The 26,316-nt window shown below is 46.0% G+C and overlaps 1 protein-coding gene across 6 annotated transcripts in view; it reads left to right on the top strand.

Annotated features, from left to right (window-relative positions):
* Window positions 1-1,262: 1,262 nt before the first annotated feature.
* The window catches only part of SCLY (selenocysteine lyase), a 36,255-nt gene continuing 11,201 nt past the window's right edge, over window positions 1,263-26,316 (top strand). The window contains exons 1-8 of one of the 6 annotated variants that reach the window (XM_087424627.1): window positions 1,263-1,433; window positions 3,838-3,950; window positions 12,149-12,249; window positions 16,938-17,118; window positions 18,250-18,309; window positions 20,369-20,496; window positions 20,713-20,877; window positions 21,879-21,985. In XM_087424627.1, the coding sequence (XP_087280753.1) occupies window positions 1,345-1,433; window positions 3,838-3,950; window positions 12,149-12,249; window positions 16,938-17,118; window positions 18,250-18,309; window positions 20,369-20,496; window positions 20,713-20,877; window positions 21,879-21,985 (944 nt within the window). In that variant the 5' untranslated portion in view covers window positions 1,263-1,344. Of the gene's footprint in view, window positions 1,434-1,468; window positions 1,725-3,834; window positions 3,951-11,744; window positions 11,843-12,148; window positions 12,250-16,937; window positions 17,119-18,249; window positions 18,310-20,368; window positions 20,497-20,712; window positions 20,878-21,878; window positions 21,986-26,316 lie in introns of those variants that run through there. The other 5 variants (XM_087424626.1, XM_087424629.1, XM_087424630.1 and 2 more) reach the window with 5 other exon arrangements.

The raw sequence follows: 26,316 nt of genomic DNA, 5'->3' as shown, positions 1-26,316 counted from the left end.
GGCAAGAAATAAGCTCAGTTTGCAAGCAAGAACGAAAGGAAATAAAGCACCCACATACATGGAGACTTGCAGTGCTGGAAAAGACAACTTCTGGACCCCAACAGGATAGAAAATTGAGAAAGTCTACGAAGAGCCAATGAAAATTCAACTCCTGGCAAAGTGTTCTGGCATTCCAGTTCTGGCTCCATCACTACCCATGCGACCTGGGGCAAGATGCTGAACTTTTCTGTAACTTAATTTCCTCATATACAAAGTGGGGATAACAGTACCCACTGGATAAGGCTGTTATCAAGATTAAATCCGTGAATCCATGAAAGGTGCTTAGTAGAGTGGCTGGCACACGCTCAGGGCTCAATTAAACTTAGAGATGTTATTGTGCCAAAAAGGCAAGGGGTGGCTTCGTCAGAATTCAAGAATCTGGATCTCTGCCCTCTCACCACCTTCCCAACTGACTTCTGTCATGGTTGGTGGGATCACAAACGGTAGACATTCCCACTGGACCCGTCACCTTCCCCCTCCTGTGTTCCTTCGTATCCCAGTTAAAGGCACCAACATCCTCTGAGTCCTTTCGTTAATCCTTGCGTTCCCACTCTCCCGCATGCCCCGCATTCGGCTGTCACCATTCCTGCCTATTTTCACCCTAAACCTCCCTGAACCCACCTTTCCTGCGTATCTACGTTCACTGCTTAGTGTTCCCCATCTCTTGCGTTGGCCATTATAACAGCCTCCAACCGGCCTGGCGACCTCTACTCCAGACCCCTCAATCCACCCTCGGTAAATGATTCCTCATTTCAGCCTCACCCAGGAGACGATCGATCATGCACGCCCATGCCCCCCGGACTCTGCAGGGTCCGAGGTCTCAGAGCCCCCGGGACTGCGGCGACCCAGAGCCGTGGCGCGCTCGCTCTCGGGCGGCGCCTTCTCTCTGACTGTCCGGGGCCCGCGGAGGTGAGGACTCCGGCAGACTCCCGGGCCCTGCAACCGCGGCGTCCACGCCTCGGCCGCTCTCCTCACCCGCGGCTCCCGCCCGCGCTCCGCCGCCGTGGCCGCGCCCTCTGTGACGCGCATGGAGCCCCGCCCCCAGCTCCGTCACCTGACCCCACGCAGCCAATCAGCATTCCATCCTGTCCCAGCGCCGGGGGCCCCGCCTCCGCGCAGATTGCCCGCTGAAGCACGGGGATTGGCCGGGAGTGCGCAGCTCAGCCTATCCGGACACGCTCCGGACCCTTCGGCCCCGCCTCCTCCCGCTGGGCCTCCTGGCGGCGCTCCCGGGCCTGACCGGCTGTGTCGGTTGGGGCACCGCCGCGGGCAGGAGGGGCGGAGCCGGGCTGCGGCGGGGCCGGAATGGAGGCGGCCGCGGCGCCGAGCAGGAACGTGCGGGTGAGCGCGGCGAGTCCGCCCAGCGGCCGCGGAGAGAAAAGCCTGCCGGAGAGGTGCGCGCCTTGAGGAGAAGACGGGGAAATCCGCCAGCGCCCTCCTCCGGGAAGCCCTCCGGGCGCCGCGGGGCGAGGTCGGGGTGCCCCGGCGGGAGGTCGGAGGGGGGCAGCCGGCCGGTGGTCACTCTCCAGGGGAGGAGACGGCCGGCTGGTGGTCATTCCGCGGGCATGAGAGTCCCAAGCGGAGTTGCAGCGCTGGCCGGCTGTCCGCGAGGGAGGCCTAAATCAGAGATGCGAGCTGGGAGGACGAGCGGATGCGAGGCGTGGCCTGGGATGGGCTCCGGGGAGGTAATATTTGGGCTGAAACTTGAGTGACATCGGGAGTCAGCCGCACAAGTTCTGGGGAAGAGCACCCCAGGAAGAGGGAACAGCGGCTGCAAAGGCCCTGAGGGCGGAAAGGAGCCTGCAGAGCGCGCGTGGCTGGAGAGGAGGGGCTTGTCGGAGCAGCTGACAGCCAGCAGAGCCACAGCCCAGGGAGGACTTTGGGGTGTATTCTAAGGGTGATGGGGATCTGGGAAGTTTGTGCAGGGCAGGATGTGATTTAATTATAAGGAATTCTTCTGGCTGCTTTGTAGAGAGTAGGGACGGGGGTGGGTGTGGCACAGGGGGAAGCAGGGAAACCAGTTGGAACCTTGTAAAAATTTAGGAAAGAGAGGTGGTGTGGACCCGAGTGTGGTGGCACTGGTGTGGAGGAAGGACGGATTAAGAAGGATGCCTCCCAGGCTGCTGGCCTGAGCACCTGGGAAAGTGGGGATGAAGACAGGGAGGCCCTTGCAGTCCACGTGGCTTCTCCAGCTGGAGAACCCGTGCTGGAACCACTTCCCCTGGAGGGGAGGGGTGTGCCTTTTCTTGTTTGGAGTCTTGGCCCTCCAGTCCAGGAATGTGTTAAAAACTTTTTTGGGGGGAGTAGGCCGGGAATAACCTTCTCTACCTGAATATGAAGAATGTGTGTGTGTCTTTAAAATTTGGGTCCAGGCCTCAATCTGACCATTTCTTTCATTAGACATTCTGCTTTGGTTGGGACAGAGTGAAGGGAGCTGGGAAAATGTAGGAAGACAGTGGAGAGGAGATTCACGATGCCTCCTCATTTTTTGGTTCTGAACCCGGTAGACTTTAGCTTTCCCATGCAATGTTGATAGCACTTCAAGGAAGCAGCAAATAATGGAGCAGAGTAATCTATAAAATGTTAACCTGAAATTCAAGCCATAAATTCGCTCAGCCGAGCAGCAAGTTGAAAAGCTGTAGTCACTCAGCAGACACGAGTAGCCTGAGGAACTTTGAGACACTTACTTGTAGGAAGTGAGAGCAGAGTTGGGGCGCATGCAGATTTAAGGCCCAGCAGGACCAGGAGATTCCTAATACGGGGTGGCCAAGGATGGCTGGTTGAACTTCCCAAAGCCCCAAAGCCTAGTACGTGTCAGGGGACTTGGGGCAGCTCACAGACAAGGTGCCGCGTTAAAACACTCCGTGGTTTAAAAAAACTGTTTTAGCAGCCATGGTTGCTAATTGTGTTTGAATTTTCATGTGGATTGGTTTAAGCGCTGTTGTTGATTTTAAAATCAGATAAAATAATCGTATGAGGTAGGATTACCTGCTATATATGTTTATGAAAGTTTCTGAAGGCTTCTCATATTGGTAAAAAGATGTACGGATAAATTTTACTTATGAGGGATCTTTCAGGGGATGTGCGTTTTCTGTGTCGTTTACTTTGTCATCTTATAAATGGGGCCCCTGCTGCATGCCAGCCGTTGTTCTGTGTTGGTGACAGAGCAGTTGGGAAAACCGACCAAGCCCGCGACTTCGTGGAGCCGATGGTCCATCACTTTCTATTGAGGCAGACAGAGCAAGGAGCGAGTCAGATGATGAGGAGTGCCCCCGGGAAATAGAGGGCGGGAGGGAGGACCGAGTGCTGCAAGGAGAGGGAGTGGCTGCAATTTTATTTAGAGCCGCAGGGAGCCCCACAAGATGTCAAGTTGGAGCAGAGACCTAAAAAGGAGGGTGTGGGTATGGGGCGTGGTCCTTCTAGGCAAAGCAAACGGCAAGTGCAAGGGGAGGGGAGGCCGCCTGCCCTGGGAAGAAGGCCCCGGTAGGGAAAGCAGGGGTGGGTAGAGGGGGAGAGGGCGCCCCGATCACCTGAGGCCTAATCTGAAATCTAAGTGGATCGTCTCTTATCCATTATAAAGGAAACTAGCAAATACTAGACTGTTGGAAATTATGCGTACATTTTCCATAAGTAACGAAGATTTGGAGATTTCCAAGTGCAGTTTGTGGAGCCTGCGCACGTCTCCGCAGAGGAGCCCTGGACAGTAGTTGCTCCTCTTGGTGGGGTAGACATAGGGCAGCTGTGTTTCCGTGTTCCAGCTCCTTTTCCCTAACAGTCACATCCTTGTCTTTCCAGCAGGCAAGTCTATATGGACTACAATGCAACCACCCCCCTGGAGCCGGAGGTCATCCAGGCCATGACTGAGGCCATGCGGGAAGCCTGGGGAAACCCCAGCAGTCCTTACCCTGCAGGTAATTCTGGAAGGTGCACATGGATGGGAGATGGGGGCCCAGAGGCACACTTAGAGAAACTGCATGCCGTGTGTGTTCGCTTGGTTTTGAGCAGATTGTCTGTTAACTGCAAATCTTTAGCTGTAATTTTTGGTGGCTTTTTTCTGATAAGTCCAAATTTGTACATTGAGCCTTGTGAGTACCATCATCTTTCCTCTTTAACATACTTTCCTGTCTTCCTTTCCCAGATGAAAAGTTGTCTTATTAAGAGTGATTTGTCATGACAGTACCTATTACAATCCTTTCATGTATCCATCTCAGTCGATCCTTAGAAAATTTGCAAACTTGATCTTTTAAATCATCAGGATAGCATATAATCCTGGCTTTTTTCCCTCTTTAATGAAAATTACTTTTAAATTCTTTATTTTAGTTATAATTATGAAAATTCTTATTTGTTTTCATTTATTCTTGTTTTTTTGTAGAGCATTACATTGGAGATTTTGGAGAATAATTTGCTTCAAATGAGTAGTTATGTGGCAGGGCTACCTTATGTTTTTCGTATGGCAAGCTAAAATTATACCTTTCTTGTTTATCAGGGATAATTAAGATAAACTATCTTAACTGTGGATTATGATGAACTAAAATAACTTTCAGACTACTGCCAAGACCTGGGATTTAGTAATACCTGTGTACAACTTTATAAGTTTTGTGGGTTTTCATATCTGTTTGCTTATTAAAAGCTTCACAACTTGAGAACTAAATACTTTTTCAAAATCGGATACTAGTCACTCATTAACTTCTCTGTTGGTTTATTTGGAGCCTGTGTTCTGGCTAATCTGGACATTGCCTTGTGTGTAATCTTGCCTCTAGGAAAATTTAACTTTCTGATGCATTAAACTTGAGAATATGGAGAATAATTAAATGCAAATAAAAAGCGTTTATCATGAAGAAGTGTAGGGATAACCCTCAGGGAGAACTAATGTTCTTGACCTGACGAAGCCTGTCAGTGGCTTTTCAGTGGCCTTGACAGCCTGTTTCCACAAATTAAGAACTGTAACTTAAAAATGCATTGCATTCACTTTCTGTTGATACTCAGGTAGAAATGTAAAAGGAAAATAAAGAAAATCACCTTTGATAGAATGGTGTAATTATTTTCACAATATTGTGATTTAATAATGATGATAATTTCTTGGGGGGGAATATATTTTAAGGAAAATGTTAAGGATATGTGGGAAGAGTGTAGATACCGAGGACGTTTATCACAGCCTTGCTGGTAATAGTGAAAAGCTGGAAATAACCTCAGTGTCCGTGAGTCGGGGACCAATCACAGGAAGTGTGCTGAGGCCCCGGAGGGGAGTTCTGGACCCTGTTGAAGCGATGGTGTGGACTGTATCAATGACCTAGAAGGGGAGTAGTGGCATCTGGTTCAAGTGGAAAAAGCATGTTATAAAACAGGATGAGCAGTATGGTTTCATTATGTTCCCTTACCCACCCGACAAAGAAAAAATTGTGTATGAGCAAGTATGGAAAATGTATTGTACAGTTTTGCTGTGAGAGAGAGAAAAACTCCCAAATAACAGTAGCTTAGACAGCCTGAAGTTTATTTCTCTCACAGTCCAGGGCCCATGTGGTCAGTCAGTCATTACTGAGGACCCCTGACTTCTTCTTCCTTGTTCTTCTTCTCCTCTGTGGTCAAGGCGGCTGCTCCACCTCAAGCCATCATGTCAGCAGTCCAGCCTGTGGGAAGGAGAGGAAGAGGAGCAAGGGATGCTTGAGTCCTTCAGAGACGCTTCTGGAAGTTGCGTTTACCACTCTGACCTAGAACCCGTTGCCAGAGCTTGGTCCCATGGCCATGAGTTGGCATTCCAGTTGCAGTGGAAGTTGGGAAATGAGGTCTTACTTCTTAATTAATCTAAGAATTTTGTAATCTAAAGTGTCTTAATTCAGCTGTATGCCAGCTGAAAACGTCACTGTAGTGGGAAGGGAGAGTGGCAGAGAGGATAGCTGGAGCCCCAGCGTGCCGGATGTACACCAAATATTCCACCGCAGTTATCTTTGAGTAGGGGGATGGTGGGAGGTCCAGGGTATTTTCTTTTTGTTTCCTAGTTTTTAATTTTTCTACAATCAGCATATATAGTATACTAAAAATAAAGGTTTACTAAGGCCGAGGTTTGGGGGGACATCTCTTCAAAACTCTGTTCTTACGCTGAAATGATAGCAAGCATACACTTCAATAAATGGGCTCCAGCTTCTCCGTCTCAGTCACTTGTCACAAGCCCTTTGCTTGTGGAAGACGATGGGCAGGTGTTAAGTCTGTATGGTGAGTTAGATTCACAGTGTTTTTGCATGTGCCCCACTTGTGTTAGTGATAAACTGTGATGTGGCAGGGATGAGGGCTCCAGGGTTACAGCTGAGGGTGCCCACTCTCAGAGTGGTCAGTGGCATTCAGTGTCGCAGGGCTGGGCCTCAGATGGAACTGGCTCTTTTATTTATTTTTTTATTATTTTTTTGGGGTGAGGAAGACGGGCCCTGAGCTAACATCTGTTGCCAATCTTCCTCTTTTTGCTTGAGGAAGATTGTCTGTGAGCTAACATGCGTGCCCATCTTCCTCTACTTTGTATATGGAACACTGCCACAGCATGGCTTGATGAGCGGTATGTAGGTCTGTGCCCAGGATCTGAACCCGTGAACCCCCGGCCACTGAAGCAGAGTGTGTGAACTTAACCACTATGCCACCAGGCCGGCCCCTGGAACCAGCTCTTAGCTCTGGGTTCTGGGCTTTCCCACCGTAACCCCTCTGACTGCAGTCAGCAATTCCCTAGCGCCTGTGCTAGTAGCATCTTCTGATGCCCTCAAGGACAGCCCTGCCTCAGGATGGAGGGTCTACGACTTAATGAGACTTGGACTCACCTCCAAGGAGTCGAGTCCTGCTTAATGACACGTAAAATCAGACTTCCATAAGTGTTTCAACTTCGTGATTCATCCAACATGCCTAAAGTGTGCTTACTCTGAGCCTGGTCGATAGAGCCACGAACAGAACCAAGCTCCTGCCCTCGTGGGGCTTCCATTCTCATCGTGGGAGGGGGAGGGAGGGGCCAGACAGTGAACGAATCAATAAACCCAACTGTTAGGTGAAAAGGTCCTGTGGGGACTGTCCAGCAGGATGAAGGGCAGGGCAGTGCTGGGAGGTAGGGGTGCTGCCTTGGTCCGGGATGGTCCAGATCTCTGAGGACAGGGCGTTTGCACAGAGATGAGAAGGGGGAGTCCGTGGAAGCACTGCAGGCAGAGGGAGCATGCCGGTGACAGGAGGGGGTTCCTGTGGGCTGGGTGTTAGGGTCCAGGAGGTTTGGGGACAGTGCCGTGTAGGGCTGTGGAGGCCACTGTGAGGGCCCGGCTTGCATCTGACCGAGAGGGAGTGTGTCTGGAGGATTCTGAGCAGGGGAGTGAAGTGATTTAACCCAGCTGTTCTCAAACCTTTTCGACTCACGACCCCTTTATGCTCTTCAAACTTAAGGACCCCAAAGAGCTGTTGTTTATGTGTGCTGGACACACAGATGGCTGCCACGTTAGAAATTAAAACTGAGGAACTTTAACTAAATATGTATTTATTAGTTCCTTGAAAATAACAATAATAAATCCATTACATGTTAACATTTTTTATGAAAAAGAAACTATCTTTTCCAAAACAGAACAAATTTAGCGAGAAGAATGACATTGTTGTACATATTTGAAAATCCCTTTAACTAATGTCTGCTAAATAGAAGACAGTTGGATTCCCACCCCTGCTTCTGTATCCAGCTGTTGCCATATTCACGTCATGTAGCCTCTGGAAGGCTTCACTATACGCTTGACAGAAAATGAGTGTAAAAAAGGCAAATGACGTCTTAGTATTATTACGAAAATAGTTTTGACTTTGTGGACCCCCTGAAAGTGCCTTGAGGACCCCCAGGGTTCCCCAGACCACACTTTGAGAACAGCTGATTTACCCAGTGTTGGTTGAGCACCTGCTGTGTACCAAGCGCTGTTCCGGGTTTTCGAGGCATTACTTTGGCCGCTACGTGGAGGATGGACCCGGTGGGGTCAGTGGAGTTGGGGGCCTGCCTGGAGAATATTTCAGCAGTGGTCTTGACTCAGCTCGGGGCTGGGCCAGTGGAGAGGTGGGGTCAGGTTCTGGATATTTTTGATAGCAGAGTCTACAGGATTTGCTGATGGGTTGGATAATGGGGGACGAGAAAGGCAAGAGCCAGAGCTTTCAGCCTGGGCCCCTGGAAGGACTGAGTCGCCGTTTCTTTACTGAGATAGGAAAGGCTGAGAGAGGAGCAAGTGGGGGAGAAACTGCGCATTGCGCATGTGTGGTCTCAGATGCCTGTTGGACATCCAGGTGGAGTGAGGGGAGTCCAGGGCAAGGTCTGGGCTGGAAGTTTGGGAGTCAGTCATCAGCATGGACCTGGGGTTAGTCTTGAGTTGCTGAGGGAGGGAGGGGTCTGAGGAGCCTGTCTGGAGTTGGAGCCTGGACCAGCAGGGGACATGGAGGAGGAGGGAGGGGCCCAGGGGAGGCTGCTGGCAGGAGAGGAGGTAAGGGCCTGGACTTGACCACATGGGGACTTGAAGAGTAGATTTGAGGACCAGGTGTCCTGAATACCTGATTGTGGTGGGTTCAAGAGGGAATGGAGATCCTAAAGGGAAAGAAGAAACGGGCAGTAATGGGAGGGAGGTAGAGGGTCAGGGGTCTCTGGTGTGAGGATGAGCCAAGTGAAGGTGGCTTGCTGTAACGGATGATGGGAGCCCCCCGCACACCCCTTATGGTTCCCCTTTTACTCTGAGTGGCAGGAGTTCAGCGCTCGCTCTGATGCTCTGTTACGTCTCTGTCTTGTGCTCCTGCCTGCGTGGTCACTGGCTGCGCCCCGCCCTGTTGTCACTCTACCCTTTATGTTTAATTACACCAACAATTTCAAACATGCAGAACATTTAACAGAGTGGTAAAATGGACACCCACGTATCTTCCACCTGGATCCAACAGTTTTGCCGGATTAGCTTGATCTCTTTCTAAATTTACATATTTTTTTCGTGAGCCACTGAGAGTGAGTTATAGCCAGAATGATACCTCACCATCCAAGGGAAGCACATGCACGTGTAAGAAAAAGACTTTCTCCCGTCACAGTGTCGTGACCATTCATAGGAATGTGACATAATGTACTGGTCTAATATTCTAGTCTCCTCAACTGAGGAAATTGTTTTTTAAAAAGATAAGACTGAATTATTATCATGTGTGTGTGTGTGCTGGGGAACCATTGCTGTCAAACATATATTTCACGGGTTGTTTTTTTTAACTGCTTCTGCCAGTTTTATTTTGGAAAATGTAACAGCAGCAGAAAAGTTGAAATAATAGTGTAATGGACACCTCCGTTTCCTTTACCTGGATTCACCAATTATTAACACTTTGCCCCATTTCTTCATTTGAAAGTAAGTTGTAAATACCATGAGGCTTCACTCCTGAATAAGCCTGTGTCTCCTAAGAACGAGAACATTCTCCTGTGTAACCACAGTAACCACATTTTCCCACCCAAGAAATTTAACATTAATCCAATAACAGTATCTAATTACCATTCGTATTCCAATTTCCTTGATTATGCATTTTTTGTTTCAAGTGGCATTAGATCCTTTTTTAAAATATAAATTATATACTTATGAATATGAATAAATTATATACTTATAAAAAAGTATAAATTATATAATTATGAAATTATATACTTATGAATATGAAGTATAAATTATATACTTATGAATATGATGAAAAGAGCAGCCAAGGGCCGGCCCCGTGGCTTAGCGGTTAAGTGAACGCGCTCCGCTGCTGGCAGCCCGGGTTCGGATCCCGGGCACGCACCGACGCACCGCTTCTCTGGCCATGCTGAGGCCGCATCCCACATACAGCAACTAGAAGGATGTGCAGCTATGATATACAACTATCTACTGGGGCTTTGGGGGAAAAAAAATAAAAAAATAAATTAAAAAAAAAAAAGTGACAGGCTTTAAAAAAAAAAAAAAAAAGAGCAGCCAAAACGTTGTTTCTAGCAGTTTCCGTATCTGTCCAAAGAGGCTGTGATTCTGGGTGTTCGCTAGGTTGTTATGTTCTCAAGACTCATGGTCTCGCATCTCTGTGTCAGTGAGCAAAAGGAGCGGTGCAGTAAGGGGCCCCTTCCCCCTTTGACAGCTTTATTGAGGTGTAATTAACATACAGTTAAAGTGCACGATATAATAACTTTTGACGCGTGTATGTACCCCAGAAGCCATCACCACAATCAAGATGGTCAACATCTCTATTGCCCCCAAAAGTCCCCTGGTGCCCCTTTGTAATGAACCACTGATATGTTTTCTGTCACTGTGGATAAGTGTGCATTTTCTATATTTTTCTAAAAGTGGAATCTTACGGGTTTTTTGTCTGGCTTCTTTTGGTCAGCATTGTTCATCCATGTTATTGCGTGTACCCACAGTTGATTTCTTTTTACCACTGAGTAGTGTTCCATAGTTTGGCCAGACGATGGTGTGTTTATGCATTCATCTCTTGGTGGACATTCGGGCTGTTTCCAGTTTTAGGCTATTACAGATCACACTGCTGTGAATATTTGTGTACAAGTCATGGACATCTGCTTTCTTTACTCTCAGTAAATAGTGTTTACCATAAATACCTAGGAGCAGAACGGCTGGATCACATGGTAGGTGTACATTTGACTTCTTAAGGAACTGCCATCCTCTCTCCGAAGCAGTGGTACCATTTTCTCTTCCCACCAGCCGTGTATGAGAGAGTCACGGTTCCTGCATGCCCTCCGAACACCTAGAATGGTCAGTCTTCTCATTTTAGCCATTCTAATCAGTATATAGTGGTGGTGAGGTAGCCCTACGAGTCCATATTTAGAAGGCTCTCCAAGGCTTGTTGATAAGTGGGAAAAGAGAAGTTTTTGCAAAGCGATATGTAAATTATGAAACCCCTTTTGGAAAAGAAAAAAGAAAACCCTGTGAAAGGCGTATATGAAGGTCCGTAAGTACCTTGGAAAAGGTTGGGGGACCATACACCAAACTGGCAACAGCAGTTGCCCTGGGAGGAGAGGGGGAACATGAGCAGAGAGGGAGCTACTGCTTCAGAATCAGCCCCAGGGCTTCTCAGAGGAGCCTTCTCAACAGCATCTTAGAGGAGGAGCGGGAATGTGGCTGGTGGACGAGATCTGAGCAACATTCCAAGAGGAGCTAGTACTATGTGCCAGGCAGTGTCCTGCCTCAGTTGATTGACAGTTATTACAGGCTTTGAACAGATCACTAATTGAAATAACTAGGTTTTCCTAAACACCATAGACCTTCACTGCTTGAAATTAAACTCTATACGATAGTCTGAAGGAGTGTGTGAATTACTTTGTATACTTATTTTTGCACATCCTTTTACGTTTCTATTTTTATGTATGTTTTATAATATATATATATTTATTTTAGTGGTGCCTGCTCAAATTATTTTTTATATAAATAGGACTGAATAATCAAAAAAATTCGGAGCCTACTGGGCCATAGACTAAGTAAGAATGGTCATCGAAATTTTCAGAATTCCCATCTCAGGGCCTTTCTTTCTCTGCCACATGAAGTTTGGTCCCTACCAGCCAGTGAAACTGGGTGATAGCTGAGATGCACAGTCCTATTTGAAAGCAAATATATCCCTGAGGCAGTAACGTTTCTAGTGTTCCTAGGGGGACCTGCAATGTGAGATATGGCATTGGACTTTGTGTTGAGGAGTCATGAGTTCTATTTTTGCTTATTTTTGTTGTTTTGCAGCATGATCTTAAACAAATTAGTCCATCCTTTCGTTCTCCTGTCTTGATGAACGGGAAGCAAGGCAGATGGCCACAGCTTCCCCTCTCCTGTAGCATCTGGTAAGAAGAAAACCACGTCTTAGGACATTTTAGGGTTCCCAGGCATCCTGGCGTATTGTGTCTCTGGCTCTCACTAAGTTACTTAAATCTCAGTCGTTTTCACTAATTTGCTAATATCTCACTGTTGCCCCTTCACCAAGAGATTTCTAGGTTGTGCCATATTGTTGTGTTCTCGTTGACGAGACATGTTTCGTCTTAGAACTGCCCATTCAGGTCTCGCTCCTTCATGTCCCGTCATTCTTTTACACATGAGTTGGTTGGGCTTGGTGAAGCAATGCTAGTGAATTTCCGTTTTGGTCCCTTAAGGTAGGAAGGCCAAGGATATCATCAACGCAGCTCGGGAAAACCTTGCGAAGATGATAGGCGGCAAACCTCAGGACATAATCTTCACTTCCGGGGGCACCGAGGTAAGGTTTATGAGCAGTCTCACATTCTTTTAGTTGTAAGTTTTAATACAAAACAGAAAGTGGTTCCCTCTTGGTATTATTTTTTTTTGAAGAAAGAATAATGCTTGGCCTTGCTATTTTACAAATTGGCTTGATGTAATGAGCCAGTATTTATCCTATAAGTAAATGCTAGGTGGCTGATAGGATATTGGTAATATGATGTGTAAATTAACTTGCTCTGTGTTCTTATTTCAATAGAGAGAGTTTCCCCTTCTTTTTGCCCTGGAATCATTCCTTTGAATGCCTACTAAGTTGTTATCCTTATGGAGAGTTTGAGGTTTGACCCATTCCAAAGGTACTTATTTTTAAATTGATAGAAGATGCTCCAAGACAGTGGGATGGCGTGAGGGCCTCTGCTCGATTAGTAATACTCACCGTCTCATTTTCTTACTGGGAAGGAAGGCACGACGGTCGTTCACAGGTGACGTGACTGTCCACATAGAAAACCTGAGAGATTCTGTAGCTAGGTTATTAGAGTTAGTGAGTAAATTTAGCAAGTTATTAGATAGAAAACTCAATTGTATTTTTGTGTGCCAGCAACAAACGGGTATTTACCAGAGCACCAAAAAATATCAAATACTTAGGAAATAAATCTAGTAAAAAAAAAAATTGTAAGATGCTACACACACACTGGCAAAGTAACAGAAATACTACTGAGAGCCTTCACAGAAGTTCAAAATAAATGGAGCAAAATGTCATGTTCACAGATTGGAAGACTCAATATTATAGATATGTCAGTTCTTTCCAAATTGATCTGTAGATTCAATGCGACCTCAATCAAAATTCTGACAGTTTTTTGGTGGAATCTCACAAACTACTTTATATGGAAACACAAAAGACCAAGAAGGAGCCGGCCTGGTGGCGTAGCAGTTAAGTTTGCATGCTCCACTTTGGCGGCCTGGGGTTTTCTGTTTCAGATCCCGGGCGCAGACCTACCCACCACTCATCAAGCCATGCTGAGGCAGCGTCCCACATAGAGCAACTAGAAGGATGTACAACTATGACGTACAGCTATCTACTGAGGCTTTGGGAAGGAGAAAAGGAGGAAGATTGGCAACAGATGTTAGCTCAGGGCCAATCTTCCTCAAAAAAAACCAAAACAAAAATAAGGCCAAGAATAGTCAAGACCTTGCAGATGAAGAACACAGTGAAAATGACTTGCTCTACCAGACATCAAGCCTTTGATAAAGCTCTGCCGATTAAAGCAGATGGTCCTAGGGCAAGGATAGACACTAGACCAGAAGCAGAGCCGCACATGGATGGGCCCTTGTCACGTGACTGGGTGGTCATCTGTCCTGGTTTGCTCAGGACAGTCCCAGGATATGCGTGTTGTCCTGACATAATTATAATGCTGCCCTCTTATTCTTAAATGTTTCTGGCTCAGATGCTAGATTATATGACCATCATATGTGATTGGGGTGGCACAGCAGAGCAGGAGGAGGTGATGGTCCCTTCAGCACATGGTGCTGGGACAACTGTATATTCACAAAGAAAGAGGAAATTGGAATTCTGCATCACCACATACAAAAAAATAACTCCAGGTGTAATAAAGACCTAATCATGAAAAGCAAAATTTATAAAGCTTTTAGGTGATAAGTTAATATCTTTGTGATGTCTCAGTGATAGATTTCTTAAATATAATACAGAAAGCATTAACTATAAAGGAAAAGATTGATAAATTTTACCACCACCACCACCATAACAAAACAAACTTCAGTTCATCAAAGGACAGGATGAAGGAAATAAAAAGACAAGCAGACAGTGGGAGAAGATATTTGCAACATGTAACTGACAAAAGACCAGCATCCAGAACATAAAGGCAGATAACCCAGTAGAAATAGGGGCCAGAAACCTGAATCTGCACTTCACCAGGGAGAAGCCCACGTGGTTTCTACACTGGAGGAGATGATCAGCCTCATAAATAGTCAGAGTGAAAAACACTGAAACTCCTCTGCACACCCATCAGAATGGTAAAAATGAAGAATTCCAGTAATAGCAGGTTTGACAGAGGATGTAGGGCAGTGAGCACTCACAGAACCATTTTGGAAGTTGGGTTGGCATCTGGTGAGGTAGAAGACACGCGTACCCTACCAGCCAGCAGGTACATGTCCCAGACAAGTGAGGCGCGTGTGCACCAGGGGACAGGTGAAGATTGTTCATGACAGCCAGGAACTGGGAACCACCCAGCTGTCCCTCAGAATTAGCGTGGACCAATGTTAGTACCTTGTGGTGCAGTCCTACCGTGGAACACCACCAGCTACCTGCAGCAATGTGATGGATCTTGCCATGTGGTAAAAGAGTAAGTTGAGCCTGGCAGAGCAGAGCCACCATGGCCTGGTTGGGTGAGGGGGCAGGAGCTGCCACCAGGCCTCTGGGCACTGTGACCACCACCCGAGGACCAGACTCCTGGTGCCTCGCCAGGAGCTGCCTCAGCCCCAGCTGCCCGGTGGGGCTGTCCTGGTCTTTCTGGAGCCAGGTCCGAGGAACGTTGTGGCCTGGGACATGTGGTGCATTTTCAGATGTGACCTGCTGCTTCCAAGAGAGGCCACTGTGCTCCCAGTGCCACCCAGGAGCATAGCCATTGTGAGGTTTCTTGGGACGTGGTCAGTGTGGAGTCCTGTGCCCCTTCAGCAGCTGCCTACAGGTGGTGGCGGCACGTGGGAGGGGCCTGGGCATCTTCATCTTGTTCACAGTCGGTCGGATCATCTTTTACACTGCCATCCGTGGTGACCTGTGGACCCCCTAAATGGGATTGCTGGGCCACTGAAGCCACATGGAGCCCAGAAGGCCCCTCTTTTCTGGACCGAAAATCGCTCTGTGGGGCAGCAGCGTTTTCTACAAGGCTGTGACCTGAGACTCCTAGGAAGCGCCCACCTTTTGGAGAAGCACATCTGAGTGGTCCGTCCCCGAGCACCTCCGCACCGTCTCAGATGAGGGTGAACCGCTGCGTTGGTGGCCTGGGTTCTCCACCAGGCGTGCATTGTTAAACCCTCAGTGCATTTTAAGTCCTCTGTGCCCCGTGCATGGAGGCCTCAGCACGTACAAGCAGCATCTCCCGCCTTCCTGTTGTGCAGTGCCTTCGGATCCTTGAATAGACGGGATCTTTAATTGAGAAAAAAAATGAATTCAGTTCAATTCCATTCGCATGAAGCTCAAAAAGAGGCAAACCAGACAGTATTGTTTAGGGATGCCTACACAGGAAGTGCAGTGTAGAGAAAACAAGGAGAGGATTGCTGCAAAAGTCAGGGGGGCAGGCACCTGGGGTGGGGGGGTGACGGGAGGGAGCATGGGAGGTGTTCCCTCAGTGCGGGCAGTGTTTTTGTCCTGACCAAGGGAACAGGTACTCGGGTATTGTCTGTTACACTTTTTCATTAAACTTACACTGATATTTTACACACTTTTCTGTGTATATGTTATACTTAAAAATAAGAGAAAAGGTTCCTTTTTTTAAAAAAGGCTCTTCCCACCCCAAATCCTCAGTATCCACTTCCTCTCCCTACAGGAGAGTAATATTGTTAGTTTCTCTTGTGTCTTCCAGAGATAGTCTCTGCGTTCAAAGCAAATAAGTATGTAGATTTGTATATTCTTTTCTAAACCTTCCCTTTTTACCTTTTTAAGGATTTTTTTGCGTATATAAGCAAGCGTCTATGTATTTTACCCTTTTTTTGAATGTTTATTCATGTATTTTTTTTATTTTACCCTTTTTATATAAATTGTAGGATACTGTGTATGACATTTGCCACCTTTTTCCATTCAACAAGTGTATTTGAGGCCTTTTGGTATCGGCCCATAGAGCATCCCTTCAGTGTTTTTACATCTGCTCTGTGTTCCATTGAACAGTGTCACGTAATTTATTCAAGTCCCCTTATTGAGAGACACTGAGGGCTTTCCAAGGTTTTGCTTTGCCAACAGTGCTACTATTAATAAATAACCTTCTTGGGGCCCGGCCCGGTGGCGTAGCAGCTAAGTTTGTGCGTTCTGCTTCGGCGGCCTGGGGTTCGCCAGTTCGGATCCCAGGCGCGGACCTACTCACCACGCATCAAGCCATGCTGAGGCGGCATCCCACATAGAAGAGTTACAGCTCTACAACTGTGATACACAGCTACGTACTGGGGCTTTGGGGAGAAAAAAGAAAAAAAAGAGGAAGATTGGCAACAGATGTTAGCACAGGGCCAATCTTCCTATTATAACTAAGTAAATAAGTAAATAACCTTTATGTACATCATTTTCTTCTGTGCAAGTGTAGCTGTAGGACCAAGTCCAAGAAGTACACTTGCTGGGTCAAGGGCTTACTTCCTAAATATGCCAAGTGGCCCTTAGCAGAGCCTGTACCAGCTTACAGTCCCCCTGTGATGGGTGCCAGGGCAGAATGTTCTTTTTTGACAGATTTATAAAATTTAAAAATGCATAATGTCACTTAACAACAGAACAGGCATACTTGACCAGAAATGAATTCTGAAGTTTGAAACCCCCAAATCTTTGAGTTAGGCCCTTCAGAAGGTACAGCCCAGGAAGTTAAGTTTCTTTGAGGCCATTTTTTTTCTTTCTAAATATTAGCCATGAAGGAAAACATGAGTGGGAGAGGTTGCTGCTCTGACTCTCCCCTTAGGGCAATTTTTGTAAGTGATTTTTCTGCTGTATCTCTGCAGTCAAATAACTTAGTAATCCATTCTGTGGTGAAACATTTCCACAAAATCCACACCTCAGAGAGGGACGCGGCTGAGCACCACAGCCCGGCGGAGGGGGCCACGCCCCACTTTGTCACCTGCACCGTGGAGCACGACTCCATCCGTCTGCCCCTGGAGCACCTGGTCAAGGAGCACGTGGCCGGTGAGTGACCAGCCTGGCTGGACCCCAGCGGGACAGCTACCCCGCCTTGACCGATTCAGTGGAGGGCACCACCCCTGGGACATAGTGAATCATTCGCTCCTGCACAGGGCTTCCGGCTGTTGTCAGGTGCCGAGGTCACACAGCCTGTTCTTCCAGGCCGCCACATGGGGGTCGGTCAATGCTCCTGGGTTTTCCTGTAGGAAAAAATTAATAATCACTGTGTAGAACGAGTCATTTATATTACCAAGTGATATTTCAGACTCTTACATGTAATAAATATATGCATGTTTAAATAGCATGTCTATAAAATGCTGAACAGTGCTTTTCATTATTTCATTTTAATAATTAAATCTTGGCTTCCACGTCCTCTGATATAAAGAACAAGGACCAAATAGACATCAACTTCAGCTGGTAGAAACGAGAATAAAGGTGCCCCTGAGGCGTGCTTTTATCTCCACAGAGAGGAGACGAGGGCCTGTCAGTGAGAGTGGGAGAGAGGCGGGAGATGGCGCCGGGGCCTCACCCGGAGGCTCGTGGGTGCCACGAGCAGCTTGCCAGGGAGTCCCAGGGATAAGTGGAGCTTTGTCACTGTTGCACAGCCAACAATGGTCTTTCTTTCACTTTTCCTGTGAAATGAAGTCTCAAGACACAGGATGTGGCCACTAACTTTTGAAAATGTAAGAGCTTTTTTCCCCCAAGACAAGGTTAGTGCTGTGCTTTACATAAGAAAGTGATGTACTTCTCAGCATTAGCCTTGTTCCCTCATCTGCCTGGAAGGTGAATCAGGAGAAAGTATTTTCATCTTAAAGATAAAGGACCGTAACAGAACTGCTTGGTTTGACTATGAACCCTTTTTATTGATTTTCCTGTTTGCCTCCTGGAAAGGTTTTTCTCTTTATGGTCTTACCTGAATGCACCACTTTAACTAAAAAAAACAAGTCAGGTCTAACTTTCTTATTTAAATTGTAGTTCCTCTTTTCTGTAGGGCCTTTTTTCTGTGTCTTATACAGGGAAGGACAACTTAGTATACATCGTTATTAGTTACTGTTGCATTTAACCTCTTGCTTAAAATTACACAGATTTTTACAAAGTATAGACACGCATGTGATGGAAATCATTTAAACCTTACAGAAAGGAATGAAGTACAAAGTAGAGGTTTTCCCCTGCTGCCCCGAGTCCTTCTCCTCAGAGGTAACTGCCATTCTAGTTTGCCCTGTTTTTTGTTCTTTGTTTTTTGTTTTGTGGTTATCATTATCATTTTACTTACTTCCAGTTTACACTTAATAACTTACAAACATAATCTCCATCCCTTGGTTTATCAACTCAAGCATCTGTTTGCTGACTCGCCGATATAAAATGAGGACTTGGACTATCTATCACCGCCTCCCTCGCCACACCTGGCAACTGTTCTCTTTGTAAGTCAGCTTTATGGAGGCATAATTCACACACCGTACAATTCACCCATTTAAAGTGTGCAATTCACTAGTTTTTAGTATATTCACAGAGTGGTGCAACCACCACCACAATCAATTATAGAACATCTCATCACCCCAAAAAGAAACCTCACTGGGGCCAGCGCGGTGGCACAAGTGGTTAAGTGCGCGCGCTCCGCTGTGGCGGCCAGGGATTTGCCGGTTTGGATCCCGGGTGCGCACGGACACACTGCTTGTTAAGCTGTGCTGTGGTGGCGTCCCATATAAAATGGAGGAAGATGGGCACGTTTCCCTCAACCCTAGGCAGCCACTGGTCCATGTTCTCTAGAGATTTCCCTATTCTGGACTTCCATATGAATAGAATCACATAATATGTGGTCTTTTATAACTGGCTTCTTTCACTTAGCCTAATGTATCAAGGTTCATCCATATTGTAGCATGTCTCAGAACTTAATTCCTTTTTATGGATGAATAATATTCTATGGTATATATATATAGACCACATTTTATTTATCCATTCATCAGTTGATGGACATTTGGGTTGTTTCCAGTTTTTGGCTATTATGAATAATGCTGCTATGAACACTTGTGTATAAGTTTTTGTGTGCACACGTTTTCATTTCTCTTGGGTTCATACCTAGGAGTGTAATTGCTGAGTTATATGGTAACTCTATGTTTAACCTTAATCTTTGTCTTCCAAAGCAGCTGTACCATTTTACATTCCCACCAACAGTGCAGGACGGTTCCACTTTCTCCGTAGGCTCGCCAACATTTGCTACTGTCTGTATTTTTATTATAGCCATCCTAGTGCGTGTGAAGTGGTCCTCACTGCAGTTTTGATTGCAGTTCCCTAGCTGCTGCTGATGTGAGCAAGTTCCCATGTCCTTAATAAAAGACAAGCCGTCCTGGCCGGAGCTGCCTTTCCTTTGCTCCTCTTTGAATCCTATAGTGGTGCACAAGCTCTGCCCTTCTCTCGCTGGCACCGACCTGTCCCAGGAGCCTGCCTGGGCCTGTCGTTCCTCTTCGGGGCGTGTGGTGCCACCCCCTTGCTGGGTGTAAAGCGGGTGCTCTGCCTGTCTGGGCAATCGGCCCTGCCCTGCGCCCATGCTGTGCACCCTGAACCTGGATGGTCACTGGGTCCTTTCATACTTCCTGTGGAATTAGTTTTCACCTATTAGTGTTCTAAGTTCTAAGAAAAAACTAAGTTTTTTCCCTGTTCCTATGAATCTAATGCCATCATCTTTCTGTATTCTGGGGATTCTTCAAAATACCTTGTCTACAGGAGATACCCCTTATTTGGAAATATACCTGTTCTCTCGTTTCAGTGGGACCTTGGGGAGAAAGTAGATGTATTTGTTTTCCACCATTTTGAACCAAAAACCTTGATTTAGCTACCTCCACTGATTTTCCGTCTGCAGTAGTGAGGCCACAGGTGCCTGGAACAGCGCCTGGCACAATGCAGATGGTCAGACTGTCCGTCCAGGGTCGAGTGAGTGAGGGTCAAGTCTTGGTGCCCTGAGATGCTCTCATGAACTGAGAGCATCTTACCTCCTCATGGTCCGTTAGAAGCAGGAAGGAGAGTGTGTTCCATGCAACGAACCCGCCAGCCAAAGCTGCATTAAAGAAGCCTTCAAGCTGATTATTTCTGGGCAGGGTAATAATGGGTGGCTTATATTTTTTCTTTATGGTTTTCTGAACTTTTACAATAAATTATCTTTTTAACTGTGGAAAATTGTTTTCTTAAGCTATATCTGAGTGAACCGTCAAGAGAGGTTACTTTGTGGGATTAACCCTGGTACTTGTGCTTCATACCTCAGCGGTCACCTTTGTCCCAGTGTCCAAGGTGAATGGGCAGGCAGAGGTCGACGACATCCTGGCGGCCGTCCGCCCCACCACCTGCCTCGTGACCATCATGCTGGCCAACAATGAGACCGGCGTCATCATGGTGAGTCGCTTTTTCATTTTAAGAAAATCTCGTGGGGAGAAGGGAGCCAGGCTTTGCTGGTGTCCGCACGCTTCCCAGCCTCCGCCGCCTTCTTTTCTCTGTTCTTCAGTTTTGTAACTGTTTTTGCCTGTCTTCATTAATGACTCCTTATTTCTTTCATTTGGTTTTCATCAAATCACAGCAACGTACTCAACTCTTTGTTTTTTCCCACTTCAGCCGGTCCCTGAAATCAGTCAGCGGATTAAAGCCCTGAACCAGAGGCGGGCGGCGGCTGGGCTGCCCCTCATCCTTCTGCACACAGACGCCGCGCAGGCCTTGGGGAAAACGCGTGTGGACGTGGAGGACCTGGGCGTGGACTTCCTGACCATCGTGGGGCACAAGGTGTGTCTGCAGAGGCCTCTTTCCCTCCTGGTGGGGATGATGCCCGATGACCCCGAGGCTCACCGTGGAGCAGAGCCAGCAGCACTGTCCACCATTCACTTGTCGCCCAGTGTGCCTCGGGTGCCTTCCCAGAGCAAGGACCCGGGGACACGGTGACCAGCGACTCGCGGCCCCTGCCCTCAGCAGCGTAAAGAAGGGGAGAGCAGCAGCAGCTAGGATGCCGTTGATGAGTGCCATGACAGGGATAGTGGGGCCCCAAACCCATCCGGGCAGGAGTGGGGCGGCTGTGGGAGGGCATTGAGGTCTCGGGTAAGACAGAAGGCAGGTGAGGTTAGCCAGGTAATGCGTGTTCTCTGCAGCAGGGAGAGAGCGTGTGCAGACCCTCATCAGCCCACTCGTAGCCCCCACACCAAGGACGGAATATGTGAGGTTCAAAAAAAGATTGCTTTCTCTACCTTGATTCAAAGTGTGGCTCTGGAATGCAAAGGTTTGGTTTTAGTGACTCTTACCTCTAAGGTGGAATAGGAGAAATAGTTCATAATGAAGACCCTTCTGAAGCTTTTGCTCCTCTTTCTGGCAGCTGACTAGAACCTGAAATATCTTTAGTTCTCCGTTTTGAAGCACAGTACTCAGCTGGTTTCCAAAGGAGCCTGTATGCTGGCCTGACACTGTGGCACTTAAAATTGTTGCATAGTGTCGATTTGAAAACCTAGAATCATACCCAGGAAAAGCCCTTGGTGCTCTCCAGTTCCCACCCCTCTCCTTTTGTAAATTCTGTCCCGTTATGCGCAGAGGAGCTCCGCTGCCACTGAGCCGAGAACGAGAGTCTCTGGCCCTCACCCTGAAGACGTTTGTGACCCTGCGTGTCTGGAGCGGTGATGGGTGCACAGCTGTGGGGCCTGGACATTATTGTTTCTCTGTGTGCCTCTCAGCGCTCAGCCATATACAGAGAAGGTCCTCAGAAGTTTATTATTGAATAAATGACTGACTTTTCCTTTCAGTTCTATGGTCCCAGGATTGGAGCCCTTTACGTCCGAGGGCTCGGTGAACTCACCCCTCTGTATCCCATGCTGTTTGGAGGTGGACAAGAACGGAATTTCAGGCCAGGGTAAGGTAGAAGGTTAATGAGGTCTCTGACCTGCTGGCCATGCAGTTGGCCTGTAGGGCAGTGGGGTTCTCTGTCTCTTGGAAGCACTGTAATAGCACAGTCTTCATCACTCCTGAATCAGAATTGGCTCCACTGGTTGATTCCGCACCCAGGACTCACAGATCTGCCATCTCTTTGGTGGTGATTCAGAGCTGGAGCCCTCCTGGCTGAGAAGTGCTGCTCTTCTCTTGACTGTGTGGTGAGCGGAGCCACCTAGGAGCACCTGCTTTCCTTTCTGAAGCTCCTGTGTCCCCGTGACACATAGGGACGTTTTAACCAGGGAACAAGGTGGGGCCAGCACCACATGTTTTGTCAGAAACTCGATAACAAGAGGGAGAAACAGGAATGGAGGTGAATGCCCTGGGTTTTCTTTTGCCTCCTTTATCCAAGACATAGAGCTGAAGAAGCCGGTAACTCAGAAACACCAAGGAGGGCAGACGAAAAATGTTCAACCAAAGCCTGCCCTCTCTAGCCAGTGGACCAGGAAAGGGACAGCCTCACAAGACAGAGAACTGTTAGACAGTACCCACTTTACTCCAGCCAATCACCACAGAGTAAACTGCCGCCACCCCCACCCACGCCAGCAAATGCAGAGCACAGAGCCCAGACTTCCACCCTCACAGGCTGTGACGAGACACCCTACACCACCACCAGGTGTGTCAGAAAGGGCCCAGTCAGGAGCCAGGACTTTTGCCCCCACAAGCCAGTAATGAGGCACCCCCACCACGGTGTCGGTGGAGACCACATGGGGACCCAGGGCTTCCACCCACACCCGTCACTAACAAGGAGTATCCCCACAACAGGTGTTAACACAGGCCACATAGGGAGCCTGGACATCTACCTCACCTGGCAGTGATGAGGTGGCACACTCCTCCCCCTGCCAGAGCAGTGTCAAGAAAAGCCAGCTAAAACAAGAAGGTTAAGTAATATTCAGACTCTCTTAACATAATACAGAAACATCTCATCGTACCAAGAAAATCACTCATCATACCAAGAACCAGAAAGATCTTAAATTGAATGAAAAAAGATGATCAATAGATGGCAACACTGAGATGACAAAGATGTTAGAATTATCTGACAAAGATTTGAAGGCAGACACAGTAATAATGCCTCAATGAGCAATTATGAACACACTTGAAACAAATGAAATAGGTGTCAGCAAATAAAAAGATGTAAAGAAGAACTAAATGGAAATTTTAGAACTAAAAACCCCAACAACCTAAACAAAAAGCTCAGTGGATGGGCTCACCAGCAGAGGAGGGGCAACAGAGGAAAGAATCAGTGAACTGAAAGGTAGAACAATAGGATTTCCCAGTCTAGACATCAGAGAGGAGATAGACTGGAAAAAAATTGAACAGAGCCTCAGGGACCTGCGGGACTATAACAAAAGGTCTAACACTCATTTCATCGAAGTCCCAAAAGGAGAGGAGAAAGGGCAGGATGAAAAAGAACTTGAAGAAATAATGTCTGAAAACTTCCCAAATTTGGTAAGAGATATAAACAAAGATGCTAAACAAACTCCAGAGAAGATAAACCAAAAGAAATGCATGCCAAGACATATAATTAAACTTCTGAAAATGAAAGACAAAGAAAAAATATTGAAAGCAGCCAGAGAAAAAAATGACACGTTACCTATAGGGGAAAAATAATTCAAATGACAGTGGATTTCTCATTAGAAACCATGGAGACCAGAAGGAATGATGCAGTATTTTGCAGGTGCTCAAAGAAAAGGACTGACAAGCCAGAGTTGTGTACACAGCAGAATGTCCTTCAGGAATGGAGGAGAAATCAAGACATTCTCAGATGAAGGAAAACTAACAGAATTTGTTATCAGAAGACCTTTGCTAAAAATGACTAAAGGAAGTTCTTTAAACAGAAAGAAAACAGTAAAAGAAGGAACCTTGGAATATCACAAAGAAAGAACGAACATGGTAACCAAAAATATGGGTAAATAAAACAGGCTTTTCTTCTCCTCTTGAGTTTTCTAAATTATACTTGATGGCTTAAGCAAAAATCATAGCACTGTCTGACATGGTTTAAAATGTATGTGGAAAAAATATTTAAGATAATATATTATAAAAGGGGGAAGGTAAAGAGATATAAAAGGTGGTAAGGTTTCTATTCTTCACTTGAACTTCTGAAAAATATTCAAGTAGCCCACAGAAAGGTAGGAAAAACAAAACAGAAGTAAAAAACAGAATAAGCAGAAAACAAAAAATAAAAAGGCAGACTTAAGCCCTAACATCAATAATTACATTAAGTGTAAATGGTCTAAATACACCAATTAAAAGACAGAGATTGGCAGAGTGAATTTTAAAAAGCTGACCCAATTATATGCTGTCTACAAGAAACTCGCTTCAAATATAGCAATAGAGGCAGGTTGAAAGGAAAGGATGGAAAAAGATGTATCACACAAACGTTAATCAAAGGAAAGCAGGAATGGCTATATAATATAAATAAAGGAGACTCCAGATCAAAGAATTACGGGGGCGGGGGATGGATTATATAATGATAAAAGAGTCAATCAAGAATTACGGGGGAGGGCCGGCCCTGTGGCTTGGTGGTTAAGTGCGCGCGCTGCAATGCTGGTGGCCCGGGTTCGGATCCCGGGTGCGCATCGAGGCACCACTTCTCCGTCCATCCTGAGGCCGAGTCCCACATACAGCAACTAGAAGGATGTGCAGCTATGACATACAACTATCTACTGGGGCTTTGGGGGGAAAAAATAAAATAAATTAAAAAAAAATCTAAAAAAAAAAAAAAAAACAAAAGAATTACGGGGGAGAAGGGGTGAATTATACAATGATAAAAGAGTCCACCAAGAAGACAGCAATCCTAAATGTGGATACAGTAAACAATAGATCTGAAAAATATGCAAGGCAAAAACTGATTGAACTGGAAGGAGAAATAGACAAATGCACAATTATAGATGGAGACTTCAATACCCTTCCATCAACAATGATAGAACAACTAGACAAAAATTGGCCAGGATATAGGAGAACTCAATAATACCTATCAACCAACAGGATCTAATTGGCATGTTTAGAACACTACACCCAACAACAGCAAAGTACACATTCTTTTCAAGTGCCACAGAATATATACTAAGATAGACCATATCCTATGCCATTAAACAAAGCTCAATACATTTAAAGAACTGAAATCATAAAGTGTGTTCTTTAACCACAATGGAATCGAGCTAGAAATCAGTAACTGGAAGATAAGAGGAAAATCTTCCCTTAGAAACAAACAACACGCTTCTAAATAATCCATGGGTCAAAGAGGAAGTCTCAAAGGAATTAAATTCATTGAAATGAATGAAAATGAAAATACAGCTTATCAAAACTTGTGAGACACAGCTAAAGCACTTAATAAAGATAAGAACAGAAATCAATGAAAACAAAAGTGATTTTTTAAAAAATCAATGACACAAAGAGCTGGCTTTTGAAAATACTGATAAACTTGATGAATCTCTAGCAAGAGATGACAAAGAAAAAAAGAGACAAGAAACAAATTGCCATTATCAAGAATGAAACGGGATATCAATACAGACCCTACCAACATCAAAAGGATAATAAGGGAATGCTACAAACAACCCTACACTCATGAACTTGACAACTTAGACGAAGTGAGCCACTTATCAAAAACATAAACTACCAAATATCTCTCATGAATTTAGATGCAGAAATCTTTAACAAAATATTAGCAAATGGAATTCAGCAAAATATAAAAATAATTTACACACCATAACGAAGTGGAGTTTGTTTCAGGGATGCAAGGCTGGTTCAGTATTCAATATGCAAAAATCAATCAAAGTAATCCAGCATATTAAAGAAGAAAAATAACATCATCATATCATTTGATGTAGAAAAAGCATTTAAGAAAATTCAGCATTCAGTCGTTAAAAACTCTCAGAATAATATGACTAGAGGAGAACTTGTTCGACCTGAAAAGAGCATCTACAAAACACCTACAGCTAACATCATACTCGATGGTAAAAGCCTGGATGTTTTACCCCTGTGATCAGCAACAAGCCAGAATGTCTACTTTCACACTCTTATTCAACAATGTGGAAGCTCGAGTCAGTGCAGAAGCTAAGAAAAAGAAAAATAAGGTATACAGATTGGAGATAAAGAGGCAAAACTGTCCCTATTTGTAGATCACCTGATTTTCTCTGTAGAAAATACCAAGGAATAGATAAGAAAACTCTTCGAACTAATAAGTGAGTCCAGCAAGATCACAGGATACATCATAAACATACAAAAATCAATTGTATTTTGATATATTGGTAA

Source organism: Ceratotherium simum, chromosome 37 (genome assembly GCF_057802395.1).
Source record: "Ceratotherium simum simum isolate JZ-2026a chromosome 37, ASM5780239v1, whole genome shotgun sequence".
Classification (NCBI taxonomy): Eukaryota; Metazoa; Chordata; class Mammalia; order Perissodactyla; family Rhinocerotidae; genus Ceratotherium; species Ceratotherium simum.
Note: the sequence above shows the minus strand (reverse complement) of the source record. Positions and strands in the feature narration are given on the sequence as shown.